This window comes from Equus przewalskii, chromosome X (assembly GCF_037783145.1).
Source record: "Equus przewalskii isolate Varuska chromosome X, EquPr2, whole genome shotgun sequence".
Taxonomy (NCBI): domain Eukaryota; kingdom Metazoa; phylum Chordata; class Mammalia; order Perissodactyla; family Equidae; genus Equus; species Equus przewalskii.
Genome location: NC_091863.1, coordinates 43,222,034 through 43,245,328, shown reverse-complemented (window position 1 = coordinate 43,245,328; position 23,295 = coordinate 43,222,034). Strand labels below are relative to the sequence as shown.

At 35.0% G+C, this 23,295-nt stretch overlaps 1 protein-coding gene across 7 annotated transcripts in view; it reads right to left on the bottom strand.

Moving 5' to 3' along the window:
- WNK3 (WNK lysine deficient protein kinase 3) overlaps window positions 1-23,295 on the bottom strand; it is a 168,945-nt gene that overhangs the window by 99,639 nt on the left and 46,011 nt on the right. For all 7 annotated transcript variants that reach the window (XM_070605478.1, XM_070605482.1, XM_070605477.1 and 4 more), the window contains exons 3-10: window positions 14,712-14,884; window positions 13,722-13,942; window positions 12,857-13,014; window positions 9,702-9,790; window positions 6,304-6,523; window positions 1,359-1,653; window positions 352-545; window positions 108-257 (exon numbers count right to left, since the gene is read on the bottom strand). In XM_070605478.1, coding sequence (XP_070461579.1) covers window positions 108-257; window positions 352-545; window positions 1,359-1,653; window positions 6,304-6,523; window positions 9,702-9,790; window positions 12,857-13,014; window positions 13,722-13,942; window positions 14,712-14,884 — 1,500 coding nt within the window. The remainder of the gene's footprint in view (window positions 1-107; window positions 258-351; window positions 546-1,358; window positions 1,654-6,303; window positions 6,524-9,701; window positions 9,791-12,856; window positions 13,015-13,721; window positions 13,943-14,711; window positions 14,885-23,295) is intronic.

Genomic DNA, 23,295 nt, shown 5'->3' with positions numbered 1-23,295 from the left:
TTATATAAACTATGATGAATTTATGAAAGAGAGCCTTTGCCTGTCAGAAAATCTAGGCAGTGTTAAATATGTTTAACTGAATATAAAGCCTTTAAAATGTATCTTACCTTTACCTGTGACACCTTCTGGACAGTTAATGGGGAAACCTGGGGTTGAGAGACAACTGGAGGTCCAAGGACATGTACAGGCAAAACAGTGGACTGACCTTGAACCAAAGGCAAAATTGGGGGCTGAGTCAGCTTGGGCTGCTTCTGCAACTGTTAACCAAGAAAAAAAAAGATTAAAGATAAACCCTCCCATTTACAATAAAAATACTGATTATATATTTAAAAATACAACAGTTCACCTCACCCCTGAAATCTGCTGGTAATGTCCTACTAGCTGCTGGGATGGATAAATTTTCCCTGGAACATTTATTTCAGCCTGTGGGATGTTAGAAACCATTTGAGAGCCCATCATCTGGTCTGAGGAATAGGCTATATTGGGCTGACTTGAAGTATCTGAGTGTTTAACTGATCCAGCTCCTGCCTCGGACAAACTGTCACCTACGACAAAGAAAATAAGCAACAGGTAGAAGGGAAAACTCGAAGCACAAGGTTCAAATGGCATAGGAAATGCTAAGTGTTTCTTTAATTTTTTTTTTAACTCTCCCAACCTGAGACAGCCTCAAATAAAATGTGTACACTGCACAATTAATCAAAAACCATCATGTAAACTCTCCGTGCTGACACTGTAGTATAACTAAAATTTTCTTAGTAAAACAGACCTAAAAACAAAGAATTACATAAAAATCAACTCCATTTGCTGGCCATTTCATGTATACCCCAAACTAATCTATACTAGTCATTAGGATTTCAGTAAAATCTAAGTGTCATATTCTCATTCTCCTAGAACCTGCCTAGAAAATAATACTGTCTTTATAGAGCAATTGGTTATTACTGTGAAAATACTATGTCCTTCTAGAGAAGAGAATGCACTACAGCAAAAAAATTAGAGTAACTGTTAATTTTATACTTGAGTCTAATATACAAAGGGTCTTCAAGTCTGGAAAATTCCTTCTTGAAGAATAAATTACATCTTTAGCCCCAAATTTTCTCTATTAAAGGATTTATGTTAGATCCTTAAAAATGGTAAAAAGATTATAACCCTTACTCAACTAGTACCTTGGACAAGTCACTTAGAACAGTTTCTTAATTTCAAAATAAGCAAACTAGCTGGCTTGTCTATTTCAGAGATTTTGTAAAAAGATTGATGAAATGAGAGATAACAGAATGCTTTGAAAAATATGAAAGTACTATTTAAAAATAAGTGAATACAATTACACATCGTTTTGCTTTTATAAGTTGTAACTGTGTTACCTGTAACAGAAGAGGAGTGCTGCTGTGGTTTTCCTCGTAGAAGCTGTTGTCGAACATGTTGATCAACCTCAGTTTCTTCACATTCAGCCCCGGTGTGCTGAGCAGGAGCAGGAGGCAAAGTTGTATTCTGGTGCTGAGGGAGTATATTCCCTACAGATTTGCACTGGGAATCCCTGCGTTCTTCGAAACAGCCAGGTGGTTTCTTCTCCCTGGTCTTCTTTATCAGGGTCACCCTATCTCTAATGGACTTAGCCACAGCTTTGGAATCACTTTCATGGAAGAATCCTGACTTGACCTACAAAAAAAAAACTCATAATAAGCAAACTACATCTTTAACATTTAAAATTTTAACTTTTTTTTACTAGTAGAGTTATTTTGTGCCCCAAAATTCAAGACAGAAATAAGTCAGACAGAGAAAGACAAATACCATGTGACTTCACTGATATGTGGAAGATAAACAAACAAATACATAGATACAGAGAACGGATTTGTGGTTACCAGAGGGGTCAGGGGGTGGAAGGACAAAAGGGGTAAGGGGGCACATATGTATGGTGACAGATATAAACTAGATTTTTGGTGGTGAATATGATGCAGTCTATGCAGAAACTGAAACATAATAATGTACACCTGAAGTTTACACAATGTTATGAGCCAATACTAGCTCAATAAAATAATTTCAAAAAAACAAAATTCCAAATGTTATGAAATAACAGTTCATTTGTTTCTATATTCTTTCTTAATCAGACATACATAAATGCCAGAGCCTTTAATCAGCATAAGAAAAATAATACTATTACCAAGTGTTGTTGAAATAATTCTGACTTTAATCAAAAACAAATAACTTGATGTTTCAGTACATGCAGTCTTATTACAGGTAATTTATGGCTGCCGTTAAGTTCTGTGCAAGATTAGAAAAGTTTCCTTAAATCAAAAACATTAAGTGCCTACACTGTGCCCAGTACTGGCCTCCAGAGGCATATAAGTTGACTGCATTGGTCCTTTGTCCTGTAAGAGCACACAATCTGGTAGTGAGAGAGGGATACAAACTTAACTTAAAATGAAATAAGAGGTGGAAATGAACTGCTGCAAAAGCCCTAAAGGAGTACACGCTCTCTGGAGGAAGTAGAAGTGTAAACTCTGACCTGGAATAAAACAAAAAAAGGATCCTGCAGGCTATTGAGGAAGGTATAAATGAAGTTTAGAGATCAATGCTCCAGGCAGAGGGAAGTAGGCTCATAGCAAAGTACTACATCTTACTAGGCATTAGAAGAGTAAGAGAAGTTAAGGTCTTGTTGCTTGAGAGGAACAGGGCTGAGTAGCAGAGAAAACGACTTGAGGAGGTGCCATGGCATATCATTCTCAGCTCTACCATCTGCTTTTTAAAGCATGTCTTAGGGATCTGCAGACTTGGGGAAATTTCATGGTAGTTGAAAAATGATTAAAATGTTAGACAAAGTCCACGCATTCAATTTTACTCCCTCCCAAAGCTCAAAAAAAACCCCATATTAAATGGATTTTAAGTTATAAACCCACAAGGACAGGAAGAATAAGAGAAAGACAATAGCAACAACACTTTGGACTATGGAAAACAAACAGGTAAGTAATAACTGACCTAGTGGACCCAAAAAGGGGAACCAGGGAAAGCTGAGAATCATTCCCATTTATACTGAAGAATACTCATAAGGCACAGGGACTGGCAGCACCAGGTACTTCTAGAACTGGGTAAAGTCAAAAGAGATGACTAACATAAGGAAGACTAAGTGAAAGGGTTTTGAGAAGTAATCAGATATTTAAAGTTCCTGTGCCCCACACTCTGGTCCACACCTTTGGGAGATTGCTTCTCCCCTAACCAAGAAGGTCTAGAGTTTTGTTCTCCAGAGAGGGTAAAAGAAAGCATCTCTGGACTATGAAACACCAGGCACAGTTGAGGGTATGGTACTATGTGGAAAACAAGAAGATTAAATGACCATATGCATGCTGAACGCCATATGCAGAAACCTCCAGCCCTCTTCTCCACTTGGCTACCAAGATACCAGTAACCACACCCTTACCCTCCAGGAAGGACATTGAAAGATGATTCTCTGGGGAATCTGGTCAATCCAAGTAGAAAGACCTACAAATATTGATGTCACAGATTCCCCAATTAATGGCCCACTCAGATACCCTACAGGAGAGGTCAAAGTTAACAAGTTCAATGCAAGCAATCATACTGTCAAATTAGCTTGTTAGTCCCTGTGGTAGGCAAAATTATGGCCTCCACAAAGACATCCTATCCTAATCCTCAAACCTGTGAATATGATGAGATATCACTCACATTATTGTGCTATACACTGTTGACCTTAAGATAGGGAGATTATCTAGGTGAGCCTTTTACTAGCTGTTGATACTAGAAGGATTCGACATGCCATTGCTGACTTTGAAGATGGAGTAGGGGCACATGAAAGGACTGAAGAGCAGCCCCTAGTTGCTGAAAGTGACCCCTGGCTAACAGCCAGCAGGGAAACGGGGACCTTAGTCTTAGAACTGCATGGAAGTGAATTCCATGCCAACAACCTGGATGAAACTGAAAGTAGATTCTCCTCCAGAGCCTTCAGATAAGAGCCCAGGCCACCGACACCTTGATTCCAGCCTGTGAGACCCTCAGCAGAGAATCCAGCAAAGCTCACCAGGACTTCTGACCTACAGAACTGAGAGAATAAATGGGTGCTATTTTAAGCCACTAATTTGTGGTAATTTGTTACACAGGAATAGAAAACTAATACAATCTTAAGCATGAGCATCTGGCCAAGAAATACCAGAAATATGAGAAAAGGCACTAACAAGAAGACGGAGCACAAAACCAATAAAGGAACAACAGAAAAGAGAGTAGGCAAAAAGAAAAAATGTCAAAAACAGTCTTTACTAACATTACAGGGAGGTGTGATAATATTACATCCACAAAACAAAGAAGATGTTTACTCTAAACAGAAACAGATCGAAAAATGAAAAGGAACTCTTGAAATTAAAAACATGATAACAGAAATAAAAAACTCAATGGAGGTCAGCCCTGGTGGTCTAGTGGTTAAGTTCGGCAAGCTCCACTTTGGTGGCCCGAGTTCAGCTCCCGGGCACGGACCTACACCACTCGTCTGTTAGTGGCCATGCTGTGGTGGTGGCTCACATACAAAAAGAGGAAGATTGGCAGCAGATGTTAGCTCAGGGCAAATCTTCCTCAGCAACAAATAAAAATAAAAATAAAAAAACCTCAGTGGAAGGGTTAGAAGATAAAATCGATAGTATCCACCAGAAAGGAGAATATAAAGACATAAAGATGGAAAATGGAAAAGATAAGAACATTGGAGAAACAGTCCAAGAGGTCCAACATCCAAATAACAGCAGTTCCAGAAAGAGAAAACAAAGAGGAAGAAATCATCAATAAAACCCTTCAAGAAATTTCCCAGAAACTAAAGGACACAAGTTGACAGATTGGAAGGGTCCACTGAGTATCCAACACAGTACATGAAAATAGACCCAAATCATGACACATCACTGTAAAATTTTAAAATACAGAGAAGAAAGAGAAGCTATTACAAGCTTCCAAAGAGGAAAAAAATGGATCACATGCAAAAGATCCAGAAAATAGAACAACTTAGCACTTTTCAATATCAATACTGAAAGCTAGAAAAGCATGGAGAAATGAGTCTAAATTTTTTTTAAAAAGCCAACCTAAAATGACTTAGTCAGCCAAATAATCAATTAAATATGAAAGCAGAATAAAAATATTTTCATACATGCAAGTATCAAAGAATATACCTCCCTTATACCCTTTCTTAAGAAGCTAGCAGAGGAAGTGTGCCACTAAAACAAAAGGGTAAGCCAAGAAAGAGAAAGACATGGGATTTAGGAAACATGAAATCCAATACAGGAGAGAGGCAGAGAAGTCTAGGAAGACAGTAAAGGGAAATACCAGGATGAGAGTTGTGCACCAAATGTCTAAGACAGTCATTCAGATTAGAATAATGTGACTGGAAAGACAAACATGTTAAAAGCTATCATCACCCAGATCCCCACTGTCACTGCCTTATCTTTCTTTTTAAACTAAGGAAGAATGGCCAGGTGGGCCTGGCTCAGAGTAACTGTACTTGGCTAATCTTAACCACGTGCTGCCGAAGCTCCTACATGCCCTCCCCTGAAGCAGGGCAGCAGCCTGGATCAGGTGTGGACACGCATTCCAGCCCACAGAAGTTATCTGCTGCCATTTACTCTTGCGGGGGTGGCGGGGGGGGGGGGTGCGGGGGCTGGTCATGGGGAGATTAGAAGTAGAGAAGTCAGAGGGGACCACTTCCCATCAATCCATATCTTTACCAGACAACTCATTTCTGGTCCACATAGCAGCCCTGGTGCCCTGACTGTGGTGAGCTGTGTATTTCCCTGGACTCACAGATGACCTCACCCACTGAGTTGCCCAGATGCAACTCTAGTAAACTCCTAGGGAAGCTGAAGTCAGACTACGACTGAGAGACTCTGCTCAGCTTATCCTCTCCTGGGCATCTTCACCTAAAAGTAACTTCAGTCACCAGCTAGGTGTGTGCTCGCCACTCAGGTTTTCAAAGCAAAACAGTATATTACTTAGGTAAACTATAATGAAAAGCAAAGGAATGAGTAACACAAAAGTCAGAGTAGATATTCCTGTGGTGACAACGGAGGGGAATGCAACTGCGAGGGGCACACAGGTGGCTTCTAAGGTACAGTAGTGTTTTATTTCCTAACAAAGGTAGCGTTTTTATCATTCTTTATATCTATACATACAAAGTTGATTTACTATGCTGTAAAGATACATATTAAAATAAAATAACAATTTAAATAAAGAAAAGGAGAAAATAAGAGGAAAGAAAGCAATGAGAAGAAGAAAGGAATTAACCCTCATACTATAAGGGGTGGGGGGAAGAGCAGTAGCTTCACTTACCATTTCATATGCTACTTCCTCAGGTGTATCAGTTTCTAAATTGAAACTGAATTCAATAGCTTCATTGTCTTTATGTTTTCCTTTCAGTTTTTTAGGGTCTTCAACCCACAGTCTTAAAGCCAGGGAGGAATTTGAACAATCGTCTTCCTCTGCTAACTCCACCCTCAGTCCTGTATCCTCAGCAAAAAATGCGTGGTTTAGTAGGTCCCTGATAGACAACCTAATAAACAAAATACATACCTCATTACCAAATTCTTCCAATCATAAGCAAGATACAGAACCCTTAATTAGTAAAAATTAATTGTATCAAAGTAACAATCTTATTTTAAATTTTCTATTAATTAAATCATTAATCTGCTTTGTTATAAAAACCAAATCTTATATCCAACTTATAGATGTCAAGAAATCCCAACTAGCATGCTTTTGTGGTGACCTTAATTAAATATTATTACTAGTAACATACCTAGATGCTGAAGTTTAACATACCTAAAAGCATGCCTAGAAAGAACTGGAGAAGTGCTGCAGTATATCTTAGGTGGACTGAGTAGCTTTCCTAAGCCACTGGTTTCAGTTACTAAGACTCAAACAACAGATTCTTGGAAAAGGAAACTAAAAATTCTTTTAGATATATAAACTCTGAAGTAAATTAGAAATTCAAACTCTTTTAGAAATGTTATAAATAGAAGTCATTGGCTCCATTAATAATAATTTACTTCACTTTTTAGAGAATGCCACAGATGAAGCTAATTTATAATTTATTCAGCAAAGTCCTGTGATTTTCTTTTAAAGTATTTTAAGTCTAGTGTTTTAGACCAAAGTATACATACAATGGATACAACTCTAGCCTAATAATAGGGATTAACCATCTCTGAAGAGAAAAAAAGGACAGGGGTTCAAAAGATTCTTTTACAAGCTGGGGAAGTTAATTTCCTTTTCTTTGACCAACTTCTAAAACCGGTGTATAATATCTAATCTATCTGTATTACAGACCAGGGAGAGCTAAAACTGATGCATTCCATAATGTCTATGTAGAAAGTCCCTCCTGCACTAACTAAAACAGACAAAGAATATTGACAGCATGGTATCCTGTAAGTCAAGGATTTTCAACCATCTATATTTTTAGTGATCAAGAGACAAACACTTAACTAAGGCAGTGTTATAAAAAGAGTAAGTTTGCTTAGGCTAATTAGTTTTAAGGTTAAGGTGAGATGTGTTTAAAAAGGCACAGCCAAGTTAAGCCCTCCACCTCACAATGAAAATTTTGCCTAGGTATTTTTGCTAAGGAATAATTATAGCAATAGCAGCAGAAGACACCATTCATTAAATACTTATTACTCTGCTAGGTATTTTATATGGATTCATTATCTTTTAATCATCAAAATAATACCTCTTTAGAGGCACAGCTAAGTAACTTGATTAAGATCACAATGGCTAAGTGTGAGTCCAGATTTGAATCTTAGTCTGACATTGAAGTCTGTGCTCTTTCCAATACACTAATATGTTATGAATACTTTTGAATATTCCAGTGTTATTTGTCAATAGATCATAATTAAAATACTGTACAAACAACAATCAGAATAGAAACTAAAATGGCTACTTCAACACCGTACTTTTAGCCTCACTTAAAAAAAGCATGCCTAAACTCCTACCACTCAAAACAACAACCAAAAAAAAGCCTAATTTTAAAAAAAGAAAAGAACTCAAATAGATATTTCTCCAAAGAAGATAAACAAATGGCCAATAAGCACATGAAAAGATACTCAACATTATTGGCTATAAAGGAAATGCAAATCAAAACCACAAGACACCACTTCACATACATTAGGATGGCTATTGCTAAAAACAGGAAAATAACAAGTGTTGGTGAGGATGTTGAGAAATTGGAACCTTCATACATTGCTGGATGGAATGTAAAATGGTGTAGCCACTGTGGGAAAAGTCTGGTGGTGCTTCAAAAAATTAGACATGGTATTACCATATGATCCAGTAATTCCACTCCTAGGTATATAGCGAAAAGAACCAAAAGTAGGGATTCAAGCAGATATTTGTATACCAATGTGCATGCAGCATTATTCACACTAGCCAAAAGGTAGAAATAACCTAAGTGTCCATCAACAGATGAATGGATAAATAAAATGTAGTGTGTGTATATGTATACACATACATACATACATACAATGGAATATTATTCAACCTTAAAAAGGAAGGAAATTCTGATACATGCAACAATGTGGATCAACCTTGAAAACACTGTGCTAAGTGAAATAAGCCAGACACAAAAGAACAAATATTGTATGATTCCATTTATACGAGGTACCTAGAATAGGCAAATTCATAGGGACAGAAGGTAGAATAGAGGTTACGAGGGGTTGAGGGAAGAAGGAGTGGGAAGTTATTGTTTAATGACTACAGAGTTTCTGTTTAGGATGATGCAAAAGTTCTGGAAACAGATAGTGGTGATGGTTGTACAACAATGTGAATGTATTCAGCGCCACTGAATTGTACACTTAAAATGATTAAAATGGTAACTCTTAGGTTATGTATATTTTACCATAATTTAAAAAAATATATTCCTAGATATAGCCTGTTGGTACAAACACTAAGAATGTTCTGTAATAAAGCTGTAATTAAACAGGCTTTACCTTAGTGGCTTTATATATTCTCAGATATGCAACACTAAACTTAGAAAACTAATAAAAATGAAATCAATGAAATGCTGGTGGAAATAATTTCTATAAAGGACATATCACTTATATTAAGCATAATCAATAAGGAGGTAAAAATCAAAAGACTAACCTACCAATTTAAGTCAGCAACTGCCCAAAGCTCAAACTAAAGGGAAATAAGCTAAAACTAAAGGGAGTTGTCCATAAGAAAAATATGAACTGTGATACAAATAAATCTAGAACGCTATTTCTTGAACAAAAATAGCCCCATCAGCTTTACCATTATCATGACACAAGGACATATGGTCAAATAAAAAACATTTGGTGAGTTGATGGTTAAGTTTTTTTTTAGCTATCATAAAAAACCATTTAAGTATACTTACCTGAAGGTGACACTGCAGAAGCTCTCTACTATCAACTGTTAGAAGCAAATTAACCAGGGGTGGGGAAGGTTCCACTGACTGTTAAACTGATGGCTGAAGGTTATGAAAGCTTGTCACAACAGACACAGACAAGCACAACCCAAATGTCAGTTAAAGGAAAATTCAACATGTGATATCAAAGTCTAAAATGGCAAACAAGATGCACTGATACACTTCACTCTAGACAATATGGTTTGGCTTCCACTCAAAAGTCATACCCAGTATGATTCAAAGGTCAGAAAATGACCTGGTGCAAGATAGGAGAAAAATGCATCCATCAGTTATGTCATTTCATTACATTTACACACACCTTTCAGATTTGTTTTGACGAATACATCCTTCAATGATTTCTTTCACTTCAGGATCGGTGACTTTATTGAAACTGGCTGGTTTTATGCCCTGGGAGAAGAAAATAGTTTCTAGTCACAAATTAAGCAACTGAAAGCCCAAGTCAACATGACACATTAAAATAATGATTTTTACCACTAACCCACATTCAAGTTTTACACGAGATAAACATATACATATAGTATAACGACTCTTTTGACAAGGATTTTATCATAGCTCTACAAGTAACAGTGAAAAATTGCAAACAATCTAAATCTCCAACAACAGAAGCAAAGTTACATAAATTATTTGATATATATGTGCTTATATTATGCATAAACTAAAAATGTTCTCAAAGAAATTAATAACATGGAGAATTCTTATACTGTAACATTAAGTAGGGAAAAAAACAGGAACCCAAAACATACATAGAGTATAACCCCAATTAGCAAAATATAATATGCAAGCATTTGTTGGAATCAGAAAAAAAAATGTTATTAAAAAGTACTTTTGAAAATTCCAAATAAGCACTTCTCTATCACAAACATTCCAAATCAATATTATTTCAAAGTCTTCTAGAATGGCTAGAAGCAATGAACAATCAATATAGATGTATGTATGAAAAAAATATATGTATACACACATATATATATATACACTTTTGAGAAATCAGGTTTTTTTTCTTAAGCAATACTAAAATATTCAGAGAACCTCAAGCTAATTGTCAAGTTCTAGGAATTCAGTAACAAATTTATGAGGTTCAGACAAAACGTCCCTATAATAACTGTGTTAGCTGCCTGAATCTGCTTATTTTACATTCTATTACCCTTAATTTACAAGTTTTGGAATTAAAACAATAATCCAAGTAAGAGTATTGCAGTTATTTAACAGAAAATTCCAAACTAAGCTAAAAGCAGAAAAGGTATAATAGAACAATTGTCATGGAATGAGGCAATCCAAGACTAGTTCTGTGTCCGTCACACTACCTCACAGGATGCAGAATCAGCCCAGTATCATATACTAGATAAAACTGGTGAGATTAGGAGTTAACTTGGATCCCAAATTCAAGAAACTTTAACATAGATGGAAATCTGAATTGTGATATGGCATTTTTGTGACTTTAATATAAAATAATAGTCACCATTCAAAAAATGGAGTTATGTTATTCTACTTATAGAAGAAGCCCTCCTAGACCTTTCCACTGATCTCTTACCCATTCTCAAGCCTTGGGTAAGTATTGCCGTTCTCTGCTCCTAGGTGAAAATAATTGAGGAGGTGCAACTTACAAAACCAAGTATAAACTCTTCTATTTATGGGCATCCAACATGAACCCAAACTAAAAAGACATTCTAGCCTTATCTCTTTCCTCAGCTCTTTGTTATACAAATTTTCACACATACTCAAAAGTAAAATAGCATAAGAAACCCTACATAACCATCACCAACTTCAACAACAAGCAACATTTTGTCAATCTCATTTCAGGTATCTACCCCCACACCATTTTTATCCTGGAATATTTTAAAGCAAATCCTACACATCATGTCATTTCACCCATAAATTCTCCAGTTTATATCTCTAACAAATATCATGTCATCATCCCACCTAAAATAATTAATTCCTTAACATCATCTAAAATCCAGTCCACACTCAAATTTTCCAAGTTGTCTAAATGATATCTTCTTTAGTTGCTTTGTTCAAATTAGGATGCAAATAACATCCAGACGTTACTTGTACGGTGCATTAGAGCTGGCTCATATCGGTTCATAAGAGCCAACTATTACATTTTCAGGAATTTTGCAAGCTGATTGTTAAACTTAGCCATTAAAAAAAATAAATTATATAAACTTATAATTAAATAAATTATATTAAAAGCCAAGGTAATAAATACTGAAAACACCACTCCCTAATTATTTCACCATTATATATGCTCTTAAGGTTGTTTACATCTACTGTATCTGTATGGTGGAAATACTATATAATGAGTGCCACTGTGCATCCCTTCCCAACTCTGCATTCAGTGAGGTCACACTGGTGACCTGAAATCAGCCACAGTGGGAGTATTTACACCAAGGAAATCAGCAAATGCTAGAAATCAACACATTTTCCGAGAATCAGTTGTTAAACATTTACCAGCTCACCACTACTTTTAGGTCTCTTGTATTCTATAACAAGTCCCTCCACCTTTTTTCTTTCATGAAATTGATTTGTTGGAGAAACTAAGTCATTTGTCCTACAGAATGTCCCACGTTCTGAATATTGGCCTTATTTCTTATTGTCTCCCTACACAAACACCTAGAGCCAGATAGACTTGGGGTCAAAATCCACCATTATTAGTAGTTGTGTGAAGTTGAACAAGTCTCAACCTCTGATTCTAAGTCTCATCATGTGTAAACTGGAGATAGCACCAACTTGGACGGATATAAAGATGAAAACACGTGGCATACAGCATTCATTTTAAAATGGTATCTATTAGTATTAGTTACCTGAAACACTCTAACAATCTCTTTCATGGCCTATCTTGAGCTACCCAACTGGATATGAAGCAGACCTCTCTTGAACAATCCTAATACTTCGCTTCCACCTCCCTTTTGTCACTTACTATACTCCCATCCTCTTATTTTTATAGTTAATTGTGAACTTATATTATTGCCGTACTAAAAATGTAAACTCTTTATCAGTAGCAAATACTTCTTACTCATCTTTTCACTCCTTGCAATTTCTAACACAAAAAACTACTCATAGCAGGGAATCAAATACTGTATCTGTTGAAGTATATTTTGAATGTCCTTTCATAATAAGGCTTTTAGAATTAGCAGAAACCTTCAAAACCATTTAGCCAATCTTTATTATTCAGCTTTGGAAAAAAAATCCACCTAATATCTAAAAATTCTTTACAAACAAATGGATATAGATCATATCTGGACATTTTCCCAAAGAGACTAATACAGAGCATTTTATATGACCCCCAATAGAGTATAGGTATATAGCATAAATATAAAGCTTGTTTCATTACAGATATGTTAAATTTAGCACTGTTATACAGAACTAAACCAAAATTAGGTTTGACTAAGTTGACTTTACTAACTTCAACATGAAATGTGGCAATTTATGAAGTAAAAAGAATAAAGTTATACTTACACTAGTTACTTTACGGTATATTTGAGCTGCGTTCTGACACTCAGAATAAGGGTACTCCGAAGTAGCCATTTCCAACATACACATTCCAAAAGCATAGACATCCACAGATTCATCATAGTGTTCTTCATACATCTCTGGGGCCATAAACTCAGGAGTCCCTACAAAATAACACCATAACCACATTTTTATTAAAAAGAAAATTTTATCCACCAAGATCACATTCTCTTTGACATAAGGATTACCTGAGTTAATTTCTGCTTCCTAAAAGCAAATTTATAAATATAAAATTAGTTGAATACTTGTATCTATATAAAGCACATAAAAGAATTTCCTTAACTTTCTGTACTGTTAAAGTACAATTTGTAATGCTCAAGATTAGGTAATGAATATTAAAATCTATTTTTATTTCTATCCTTATTTTTAGTTATTCAAATTTTTCTGAATTAGTAAACCCTTTTTCTTAAATCCTGAGAACCTTTCCATAATCTTAAATATATCCCACAAAAGAAATGCACTAGGATGCCTCCAAAATAAGTCAATATACAATAGATATTTCAAAGAAAATTCACATTCTAGGTCAGGAGCCAGCAAACTTCTCTGTAAAGGGCCAGATAGTAAATATTTCAGGCTTTGCAGTCCATATGGTCTCAGTCACAACTACTCGATTCTACCCTTACAATGCAAAAGTAGCCATAGACAATACATGAACAAACAGGTGTGGCTGTGTTCCAATAAAACTTTATTTACAAAAATAGGCAGCAGGACCAGATTTGGCCCATGGGCCATAGTTTGCTGATCCCTGTTCTAGACATACAATTAACAAGTCTCTCTTTACCCAACCAACAAACTATAAAATGTTAATCACCAATGACACTCTTAGCAAATGATGTGCGCATTAAGGTGGCTAGTCCTAGATCACCAATCTTCACAGATCCAGTGGGTCCCGTGATGAAAATATTGTCACACTTCAGATCCCGGTGAATAATAGGAGGAGTCCTAGTGTGCAAGAACTGCAATCCCTTTAAAATTTGCCTGCACCAGCTCCTTAAGACCTTTGGTTTCATGACTTTAAATCGTTTTAAGTACCTACGCAAAGAAACAAAAGACCACATGTAAACAAACACACCTAGCTTAATGTATGAGCACTATCAGGGTAAATCACGGAAGCTAGCTGATATTGTATGTACTACAATTGCCATCATTAAGGTGTTTTCTATTATCTGTTACAGCAAATTTTAAATCTAAGGCCTCATTCTTAGAGAAGACATCCTACCAAGTTTAGCATTTTTAATCAAAACAAGAATCATTCCACTCAGAGTGGCCTTTTGTGGAATGGCAGCACAATTTTAGAAAGTCCTTCTCCACTTCCTAATAACTACTTATATAGAGTCACCAGAGGTTTTAACTATATAAAATTTTAGTGCAAAAATGCTAGGAAACAGAAAAAGTATACCCCACATTTAATAGCTACAAATAAGTGATTATACCACCAAATGAAAAACTGTAGTCAGAAACAAAACAATAGACTAGAATTACATAGTATAGCTCATTAGATCTGTAAACCTGGCCACATCCCCAGCCTTTCATTATCTTTTACAAAATGACACTATATTATCTCTATAATGATTTCTAATTCTAAAATTCTATGATACTCCATAAATATTAATTTCTCAACATCGTATTTTTTAACGAACTTCATTAACATCCTAATTTTTTAACCTGCCGTAAAACATAGTCACTAGATACAGATTCCATAAACCCTTTAATCAAGTAGTGTTATTGTACAAACAACTTTTATGACTCCTGAAAATTATTTCCAAATAAAACTCCATTGGCACTATCAGGATCAACTTACGTCTTTAAGGTTCCTGATGTCATAAGTTCAGTCACTAATACAATACATTTCTTTCCTTTTAATATAGACTCCCAGGAATCATAAAATCGAACTATATTGGGATGTTGGAGACCCTTTAACATCTCTGCTTCTTCCTTGAACCTTTGCTGCTCAGCTTTGGTTAATTTCCGGTCCTGAAATGGAGGAACAAGTTCCAAATTAAAGTCTAAAAATTCTCATGCACATTTCTAACACCATGCAAATGAGTGCTTTATTTTATTGTATTTAGTATGTATGTACACATGCATTTTCACCTGTGAATTCTTTTCTCAGGACCTATATAATCACTGATATCCTTTGTCAGTTGGTTACTTTGACTTCTCCCATACGGCAATGCAGCAGCTGTTACATTTTAAACTTTGTTATAAACCTATCTGCATAATAAATCAAATACCTTGAAAAGCAGTATCTTGGATTGAACTAAATTTTTATGTGATAATTATTTTGCAATATATATATATATATATATATATATATACCAAATCATTATGTTGTACACCTTAAACTTATACCTTGTTATATGTTAACTATATCTCAAAAAACTAGAAAAATAAAGAATAAAATTTCCTTAGCTGGCAAAGAAAAACAATTCTCAAAATGAGAAAAAGTAATAAAACAGATAATAGGCGGGTTTTCCTAAGAAATCCCTGAATTTCCACATCTAAAGGACCTATAATGTCAGGGAAGGAATAACCAAAATGTTAGACACTTAGACATTTATTCTGGTTAAATATCTAAACTGCCACACATATTTCCAGACAGAAACATAAAGTTACCAACCAGTAAAAGACCTTCAAACAGGCTTTGGACCTCTAATCTACTACATCAAACGCTGGAAGTCAAAGGAGCAATGTTTACAGAATTCTGAAGGAGGATTAAGAACCCTAAAAGTCTGAACCCAGACAAGCTATCAATCAAGTTTATAAGGGAAAGATACACACATTTCCACGAAAACAAGAACACAGAAAGTATACCACCCTTTCTGAAACTATTACTAAAAGAATTGCAATGAAAATGTGGCCAAATAAACGTGGTAGAAAAGGAGAGTGTGGCATACAAGATATAGTAAGAAATTTCCAATAATGCCTACTTAGTGTTAAACCTAAGTAATCGTGGCTAATGTAGTTAGTGAAATTGAATGAATCTTCTGAACAGTAATCAGAAGATACATAATGCAAAAAGAACAGTCTGGAATGAAAATTCCAGAATATTTCTTTAAAATCTAATAGAGAAAGAAGAATAAAAACAATTTTTGTCTTGTGCAAGGGGGAGCAGGAGAAAAGGGAGTGATAGAACTATTTTATGTTTTGATGTTGATAGAGAAACAATCAAGTATGCTAGTTAAAAATTTAGGTATGATTTCCATTTCATGATGGCTGACAACATATTAAATTAATCCCCCTCCATTCCTCAATCCCACCAAAATGACAAAAGAAATATACAAATAATCGATAGTAGTGATAGAAATATGAGAAGGTTCAAACAAAAGATTTTCTAAAGTTAAAAAACATATATCTTATAGAAATATATTTTTATGCAACTCAAGAGAGTAGAAGAAATGGTAATTTAATAGAAGCAAAAGACTTCCATTAAGGAGTTTTTTTGTTAAGACTTCATAATAACCCTAATAAAGCAGCACACTAGAACTCTGGTAATTTTATTTTTGGTTACTTTCTTCACATTATTCCTTGATATGTATAAGGAAATATGTAAAAGGATATTAAATGTAGCACAGTTTCTAATTGTGAATAATCAGAAACAACCAAAATGTCAATAACAAAGTTTATTATATGCCAGGCAACAACCAAAATGTCAATAACAAAGGTTATTATATGCCAGGCACTGTTTTAAAATTTTTATATATATTAACACATTTAGTCCCCACAACAACCCTTTAAGATAGGCATTACTACTGTTATCCCTATTTTGCAAATAAAGAAACTGACGTTAGGATGGTTAAGTAAACTGCCCAGAATCAAATGGGTGACAGTATGCTAAACTTGGTTATAAACAAATAACAGTTAAAAGAATGAGATAGATTTATGTGTACTAATCTGGATAGAACTCTAAGACACACTGTTGAGTAAAATATTAAAAAATTTACAACATGATACTTTGCACATAAAAAGGAACCATGCTTAACAATGCTACATTTTCTAGTACATATTTAAATACATAGGGAAAGGACTCAACGGGTACACAAATGAGTTACTGCAGTTTCATCTGGAGAATTAAGGGGAGATGACTGGCATGGAAGAGTCTTTTCTTCAGATAATGATCATTTGGTATACTCCATAGTCATTCAGCAATGTCTTTTACTTTATTGAATATCTATTATATGAATATCTAAATTTTAGTCTACTAAGACTTTATCTTTTATATTTAAATTTTTAATCCATCTGGAATTCATTTCTGTACATGCACTATTTTCATCTAGATGGTTAACCAATTGTGCTAGCACCACTTAAACTATTCTTTTCTCACTGACTTGAAGAACGTGTTTGTTTTATATTAAGTTTCCAGCTATACTGAGTTCTGCTTCCTTCCACCAATCTCTCTATTCCTATGGCAGTGGCTTCCAGTATGTTTAATAATTGATAAGGCAAGTCACTTCCTATTCTTCATTATTTTCTTGGCTATTCTCATCTATTTATATTACATACAAACATTAAGATCATTTTTCCAATTAAAATAAAAGAGAATCTCTTTTAATCTTAACTGGAATTATATATATATATATATATATATTTATATATAAATTTAGAGAAAACTGGCATCTAAAAGCCATCTAAGAACATGGTTTATATCTTTCCATTTGTCCAGAGTTTCAGTAAGATTTTTTCTGTGTGGGGGGCGGGTATGAAGAGAAAGAGCTGATATTCTCTCAGCTTCTTTGTTCCTGAAACACATATTTATTTCAAAATTTACATTTAGTAAGAATGACTTTTTGGTGTACAGTTCCAGGAGTTTCAACAAATGTATAAGGTCATGCAACTACTGCCACAATTAAAATACAAAAGAGTTCTATCGTTCCCCCCAAAAAAACTCCCTTGCACCATCCCTTTATAATCAAACCCTCTCCTCACCCTTAAAGTTGGAAGCCACTGATCTACTTATTATTCCTATAATTTTACCTTTCCAAGAAAGTCCTATAAATGGGAAGAAAGTATATACAGCCTTTTGAGTCTGGCATCTTTCACTTAACATAACGTCTTTTACATTGATCTATATTGCTGCAAGTATCAAGAGTTTGTTGCTTTTAATTGTTGAATAGTATTCCATCTATGGATATACCACAGTCTGCTTATCCATTCTCTGGATGAAGGACAGTTGGGTGGGTTCCAGTTTTGGGTGATTACAAATAAAGCTACTATAAATATTCATGTACAGGTATTTGCGTGAACATAGGTTTCCTTTCTTTCTTTCTTTTTTTTTTAAAGATTGGCATCTGAGCTAACAACCGTTGCCAATCTTTTTTTTTTCCCTGCTTTTTTCTCCCCATATCCCCCCAGTATATAGTTGTATATTTTAGTTGTGGGTCCTTCTAGTTGTGGCATGTGGGACACCGCTCCAGCATGGCCTGACAAGTGGTACCATGTCCGCGCCCAGGATCCGAATCAGCAAAACCCTGTGCCACCAAAGCACAGCACACGAACTTAACCACTGGGCCACGGGCCAGCCCCTCTTCTTTTTTTTGCTGAGAAAGACTCACCCTGAGCTAACATCCAATACAAATCTTCCTCTTTTTTTCTTTTATGTATGCCGCCATCATGGCATGGCCGCTAACAGATGAGCGGTGTAGGTCTGCACCCAGAAACCAAACCTGGGCCACTGAAGCAGAACACACCAAACTTAACCACTAGGCAACCAGGGCTGGCCCAGAACATAGGTTTTCTTGAATAAATATTTCAAGTAGGATTGATGGGTCATATGGTCATCTACATTCACATGTGAGATTAAATTATAGTTTTCTTTTTTTGCACGATATAAGGATTTGGTATTAAGATTACACTGGTTTCATGAAATTAATTGGGGCTAAGTAGTGTTAACATTGGAATCACTTTCTAGAAATCAAGCTCTGAATAGATTTGCTTATGATGTGTTTTTTCTCTTTTTAAATTAAAAAAATTCAGGCATAAAGAATAAGGTACTCACTTTACAAGAAACTGACAAAGTGCCCAAATGGTTTTACCATTTTGTATTCTCACCAACAATATATGAGTTTCTCTTCGTGCATCATCCTCACCAGCAGTTGGTACTATCACAGATTTCTTTGGTTGGTTTTTAGCCATTCAAATAGGCGTATTGGGGGTATCAGATTATGACTTTAATTTCCATTTCCCTAATTATTAATGATGTTGAACATCTTTTCACGTGCTTACTTTCCACACATCTGTCTTCTTTGGTGAAATGTCTGTTCAAATCTTTAGTCCATTTTTTATTTGGGTTTTATCTTGTTGAGTTTTGAGAGAGCTTTACAAATTTTAGATACAAGTCGTTTGTGACATAAGTGATTGGAAAATATTCTCTGCCACTCTGTGGACTATCTTTTCATTCTCTTAACAGTGTCTTTCATGGAGCAAAATATTTTAATTTTTATGATGTCTAATTTATTGATTTTTTTAATGGATCACACTTTTGTTGTTATAGCCAAGAACTCTTTGCATAACCAAAAATCAAAAAGATTTTCTCATCTGTTTTCTTCTAGAAGTTTTACAGTTTTGTGTTTTACTTTGAGGTCTATAATCTATTTTGAGTTAAATTTTGTATGAGAGTTAAGTCAAAGTTCTTTTTTTTTGAATACACATATCTGATTGTTCCAGTACCTTTTGTTGAAAAGACCATCCGTTCTAAACTGAATTGCCATTGCACTTTTTTTCTTTTTCAAATCACTTGACCATTTCTATTTGTGTCTATTTCTGAACTCCATTCTGTTCCACTGATCTGTGCATCTATCTTGTTGCCGATACCATGCATATCTTAATTACTGTACCTTTAGAAAAGTCTGGAAAACACTTAACATGAATTCTTCACCGTTGTACTTGTTTATCAAAATTGTTGTAACTATTCTAGTTCCTTGCCTTTCCATATTAATTTTAGAATCAGCTTGTCAACACCTAAAAGAATTCCTGCTGGGATTTTGATGAAATTGTCTTGAATTTCTAGGTCATATCGAGAGAAATGACATCCTAACAATATTGAGTATTCCAACCAATCCATTTATTTAGGTCTTCTTTGACTTCTTTTATCAGTATTTTTTTAGTTTTCAGCATACAGATTCTGCACATACTCTGTTATATTTATATTTAAGTATTTCATTTTTGGTGCTATTGTAAATGATACTTTTAAAAAACTGCAATTGCCAATTATTCATTGCTAGTATATAGACATATAATTGGTTTTTGTATATTAAATTTGCATCATGCAATCTTGTTAAAATCGCTTATTAGTTCCAAGATCTTTTTTTAGATTCCTTGGGATTTTCTACATAATCATGTGATCTGTGAGTAAAGACAATTTCATTTCTTCCTCTCCAATCTGCATTTCTTTTATTTCTTTTTCATATCTTATTTCACTGGCTAGGACTTCTGGTATGAGAGCATCATACTGGAAGTTGTGAGAGCAGACACCCTTACCTTGTTAGAGAAAAAACTGTCAATCGTTCACCACTAAGTATGATGTCAGCTATACGGTTCTTTTTATTAAAAAGACGCCCTTTATCAGGTTAAGGAGATTGCCTTCTATTGCAAGTTTGCTGAGTTTTTTATCATGAATGGATATTCAATTTCCTTAACTGCTTTTTCGGCATCTATTGAAATCATCATGTTTCTTCTTCTATAGTCTGTTAATATGTCAAACTACATTGATTTTCAAATGTTGAACAATCCTTGCATTCCTGGGAAAACTCCACACAGCCATCATATGTTATCCTTTTCATATATTGCTGGATTCAATGTGCTAATGTCATGGTTGAACATTTTTTCATCTATGTTCATGAAGGATATAGGTCTGTAGTTTTCTTTTCTTGTAATGTCTTTATTTGGTTTTGGTTTCGGGTGGGTGGGCTTTGGTTTGACTCTTGCTCTGCTGTCTTGAGGCAATCATTCCCTGAAAAAGTTAGTATACAAAAGAAGGCTTGGACCTCCACTTTGTCATCCTATACCGTCTAACTTCCTCTCTAGGGGTCTTCTAAAGAGCACATATTATAATGAGATTGAGATTTTCCAGTTATTACATTCTTTCATCAGCAGGAAGAGATAAAGTTATCTCTTTCACAATGTTTGTAGTTTATTTTCTTATCTTATTGATTTTACTAAAACATCCACAACAATATTGAAAAACATAATTCTGATAACAGTCATCACTGACTTTTATGGTATTTTTTTTTTTTAAAGATTTTATTTTTTCCTTTTTCTCCCCAAAGCCCCCTGGTACATAGTTGTGTATTCTTCGTTGTGGGTTCTTCTAGTTGTGGCATGTGGGACGCTGCCTCAGCGTGGTCTGATGAGCAGTGCCATGTCCGCGCCCAGGATTCGAACTAACGAAACACTGGGCCGCCTGCAGCGGAGCGCGCGAACTTAACCACTCGGCCACGGGGCCAGCCCCTGACTTTTATGGTATTTTAATAAAAATAGTTTTATTATCTCATAACTTAGAACGTTTACTGAGTTTTGTTTTTGTTTTCACAAACAGTTTAACATGTTGTAGTAATTTCCTTATATTCCTACTTTACTTTTATTTTTTAATTAGGAGTGGCTGCTGAATTTTATCAAATGTTTTCTCAACACCTACTGATATCATATGGTTTGTTGACAGGTTCCTGACAAAGAACTAGTCTTAAATCTTAAAACAGGGGCCAGCCTGATGGCACAGTGGTTAAGTTCATGCACGCTGCTTTGGCAGCCCAGGGTTTGTGGGTTGAGATCCCAGTGAGGACCTACAAACTGCTCATCAAGCCATGCTGTGGCAGACGTCCCATATAGAAAACAGAGGAAGATTGGCACAGCTGTTAGCTCAGCAACAATCTTCCTCACCAGAAAAGAAAAATCTTAAAACAAAGCTTACCTACTTGTGGCATATTATTTTTTTTGATCCACTGATGAATTCTACTTGCTAATGTTTTACTGAGGATTTTAACATCTACATTCACATGTGAAATTAAATCATAGTTTTCTTTTTTACATGATATAAGGATTTGGTATTAAGATTAGACCGTTTCGTGAAATTAATTGGGGTTAAGTAGTGTTAACATTGGAATCACTTGTCATTTAAAGGTTACCTGGAAATCAAGCTCTGAATCCACTTGCTCATGATGTGTTTTTTTCTCTTTTTAAATTATTTAAAAAATCAAGCATAAAGAATAAGTTACTAACAACCGGCTTTGCTGAATTTTAACATTTTGCAAAATCTGCTTCCATTTCAACGAGACACTACAAATATAGTTGAAGACCCCTAGATACCCATCCTTGATTCTGTTCCCTTCCTTCTCTTCCCAGAAATAACCACTGTCTGAATTAGGTTTTTAATCCATGCAAGTTTTTTAAATATTTTAAAGTACATGATTGTATCCATAAACAATATAATTTTACAACTGTTAAAACTAAATAAAGGTGGTAAATCACGCAGTATTTGTCCTTTTTCAACTTGTTTTGCTCAATACTATATTTTTTATAATGATCTATTTTGATATGTATAGTTCTAGTTTATTTGTTTTAACTATTGTGCAGGATGTCATTATATAATTCCACCACAATTTATCCATTCACCCATTGATGTACATTTGGGCTGATCCAACTTTTCTCTATTATAAACAATGCTGCATTGCATATTCCTAGATGCCTCCATGTCCCAGTATTAAGAAAAAAATAAGAACTTAAATCACCTTGCTATATCTTCTCTAATAACTGGCTTATTCAACTTTTCTACTTCTCCTTGGGTACATTTTGAATTTACACATTGTTTGGGAGTAATCTATTACTTAAGATTTAAAATGTATGATCAATGTTAAAGGTAGATCTAGATGGTAGGTTAATATGTCTTGTTTTGTGTGTGTCCATCCATTACCCTCTAATCAATGAAACAGGTAATTTTAGTACTTTTGTCCTTTAACCTTCATATTATCTTCATAGGTGGTCGATCTGCTATCTTTACTATATTTTTGCTTTTACCAATGATTTTATTGTCTGGTTTTTGTTTGTTTGTTTGTTTGTTTCTGATAATTTTCTTATCCCTATTTGTGGTCTTCTCTTTCCCACTTAAATAAGTCCCTTCAGCATTTCTTGTAGAACTGTTTTCTTGGTGATAAACTCCTTTACTTTTTGCTTGTCTGGGAAGCCCTTCATCTCTCCTTCTAATCTGAATGACACCCTTGCTGGATAGAGTATTCTTGGCTGTAGGTTTTCTCCTTTTAGCCCTTTAAACACGTTGTGCCATTCTCTTCTCGCCTGTAGGGTCTCAGCTGAGAAGGCCACTGATAGCCTGATGGGCTTCCCTTTATGTGTCTCTTGTGGCCTTTCTCTTGCTGCTTTTAGGATTCTCTCTTTGT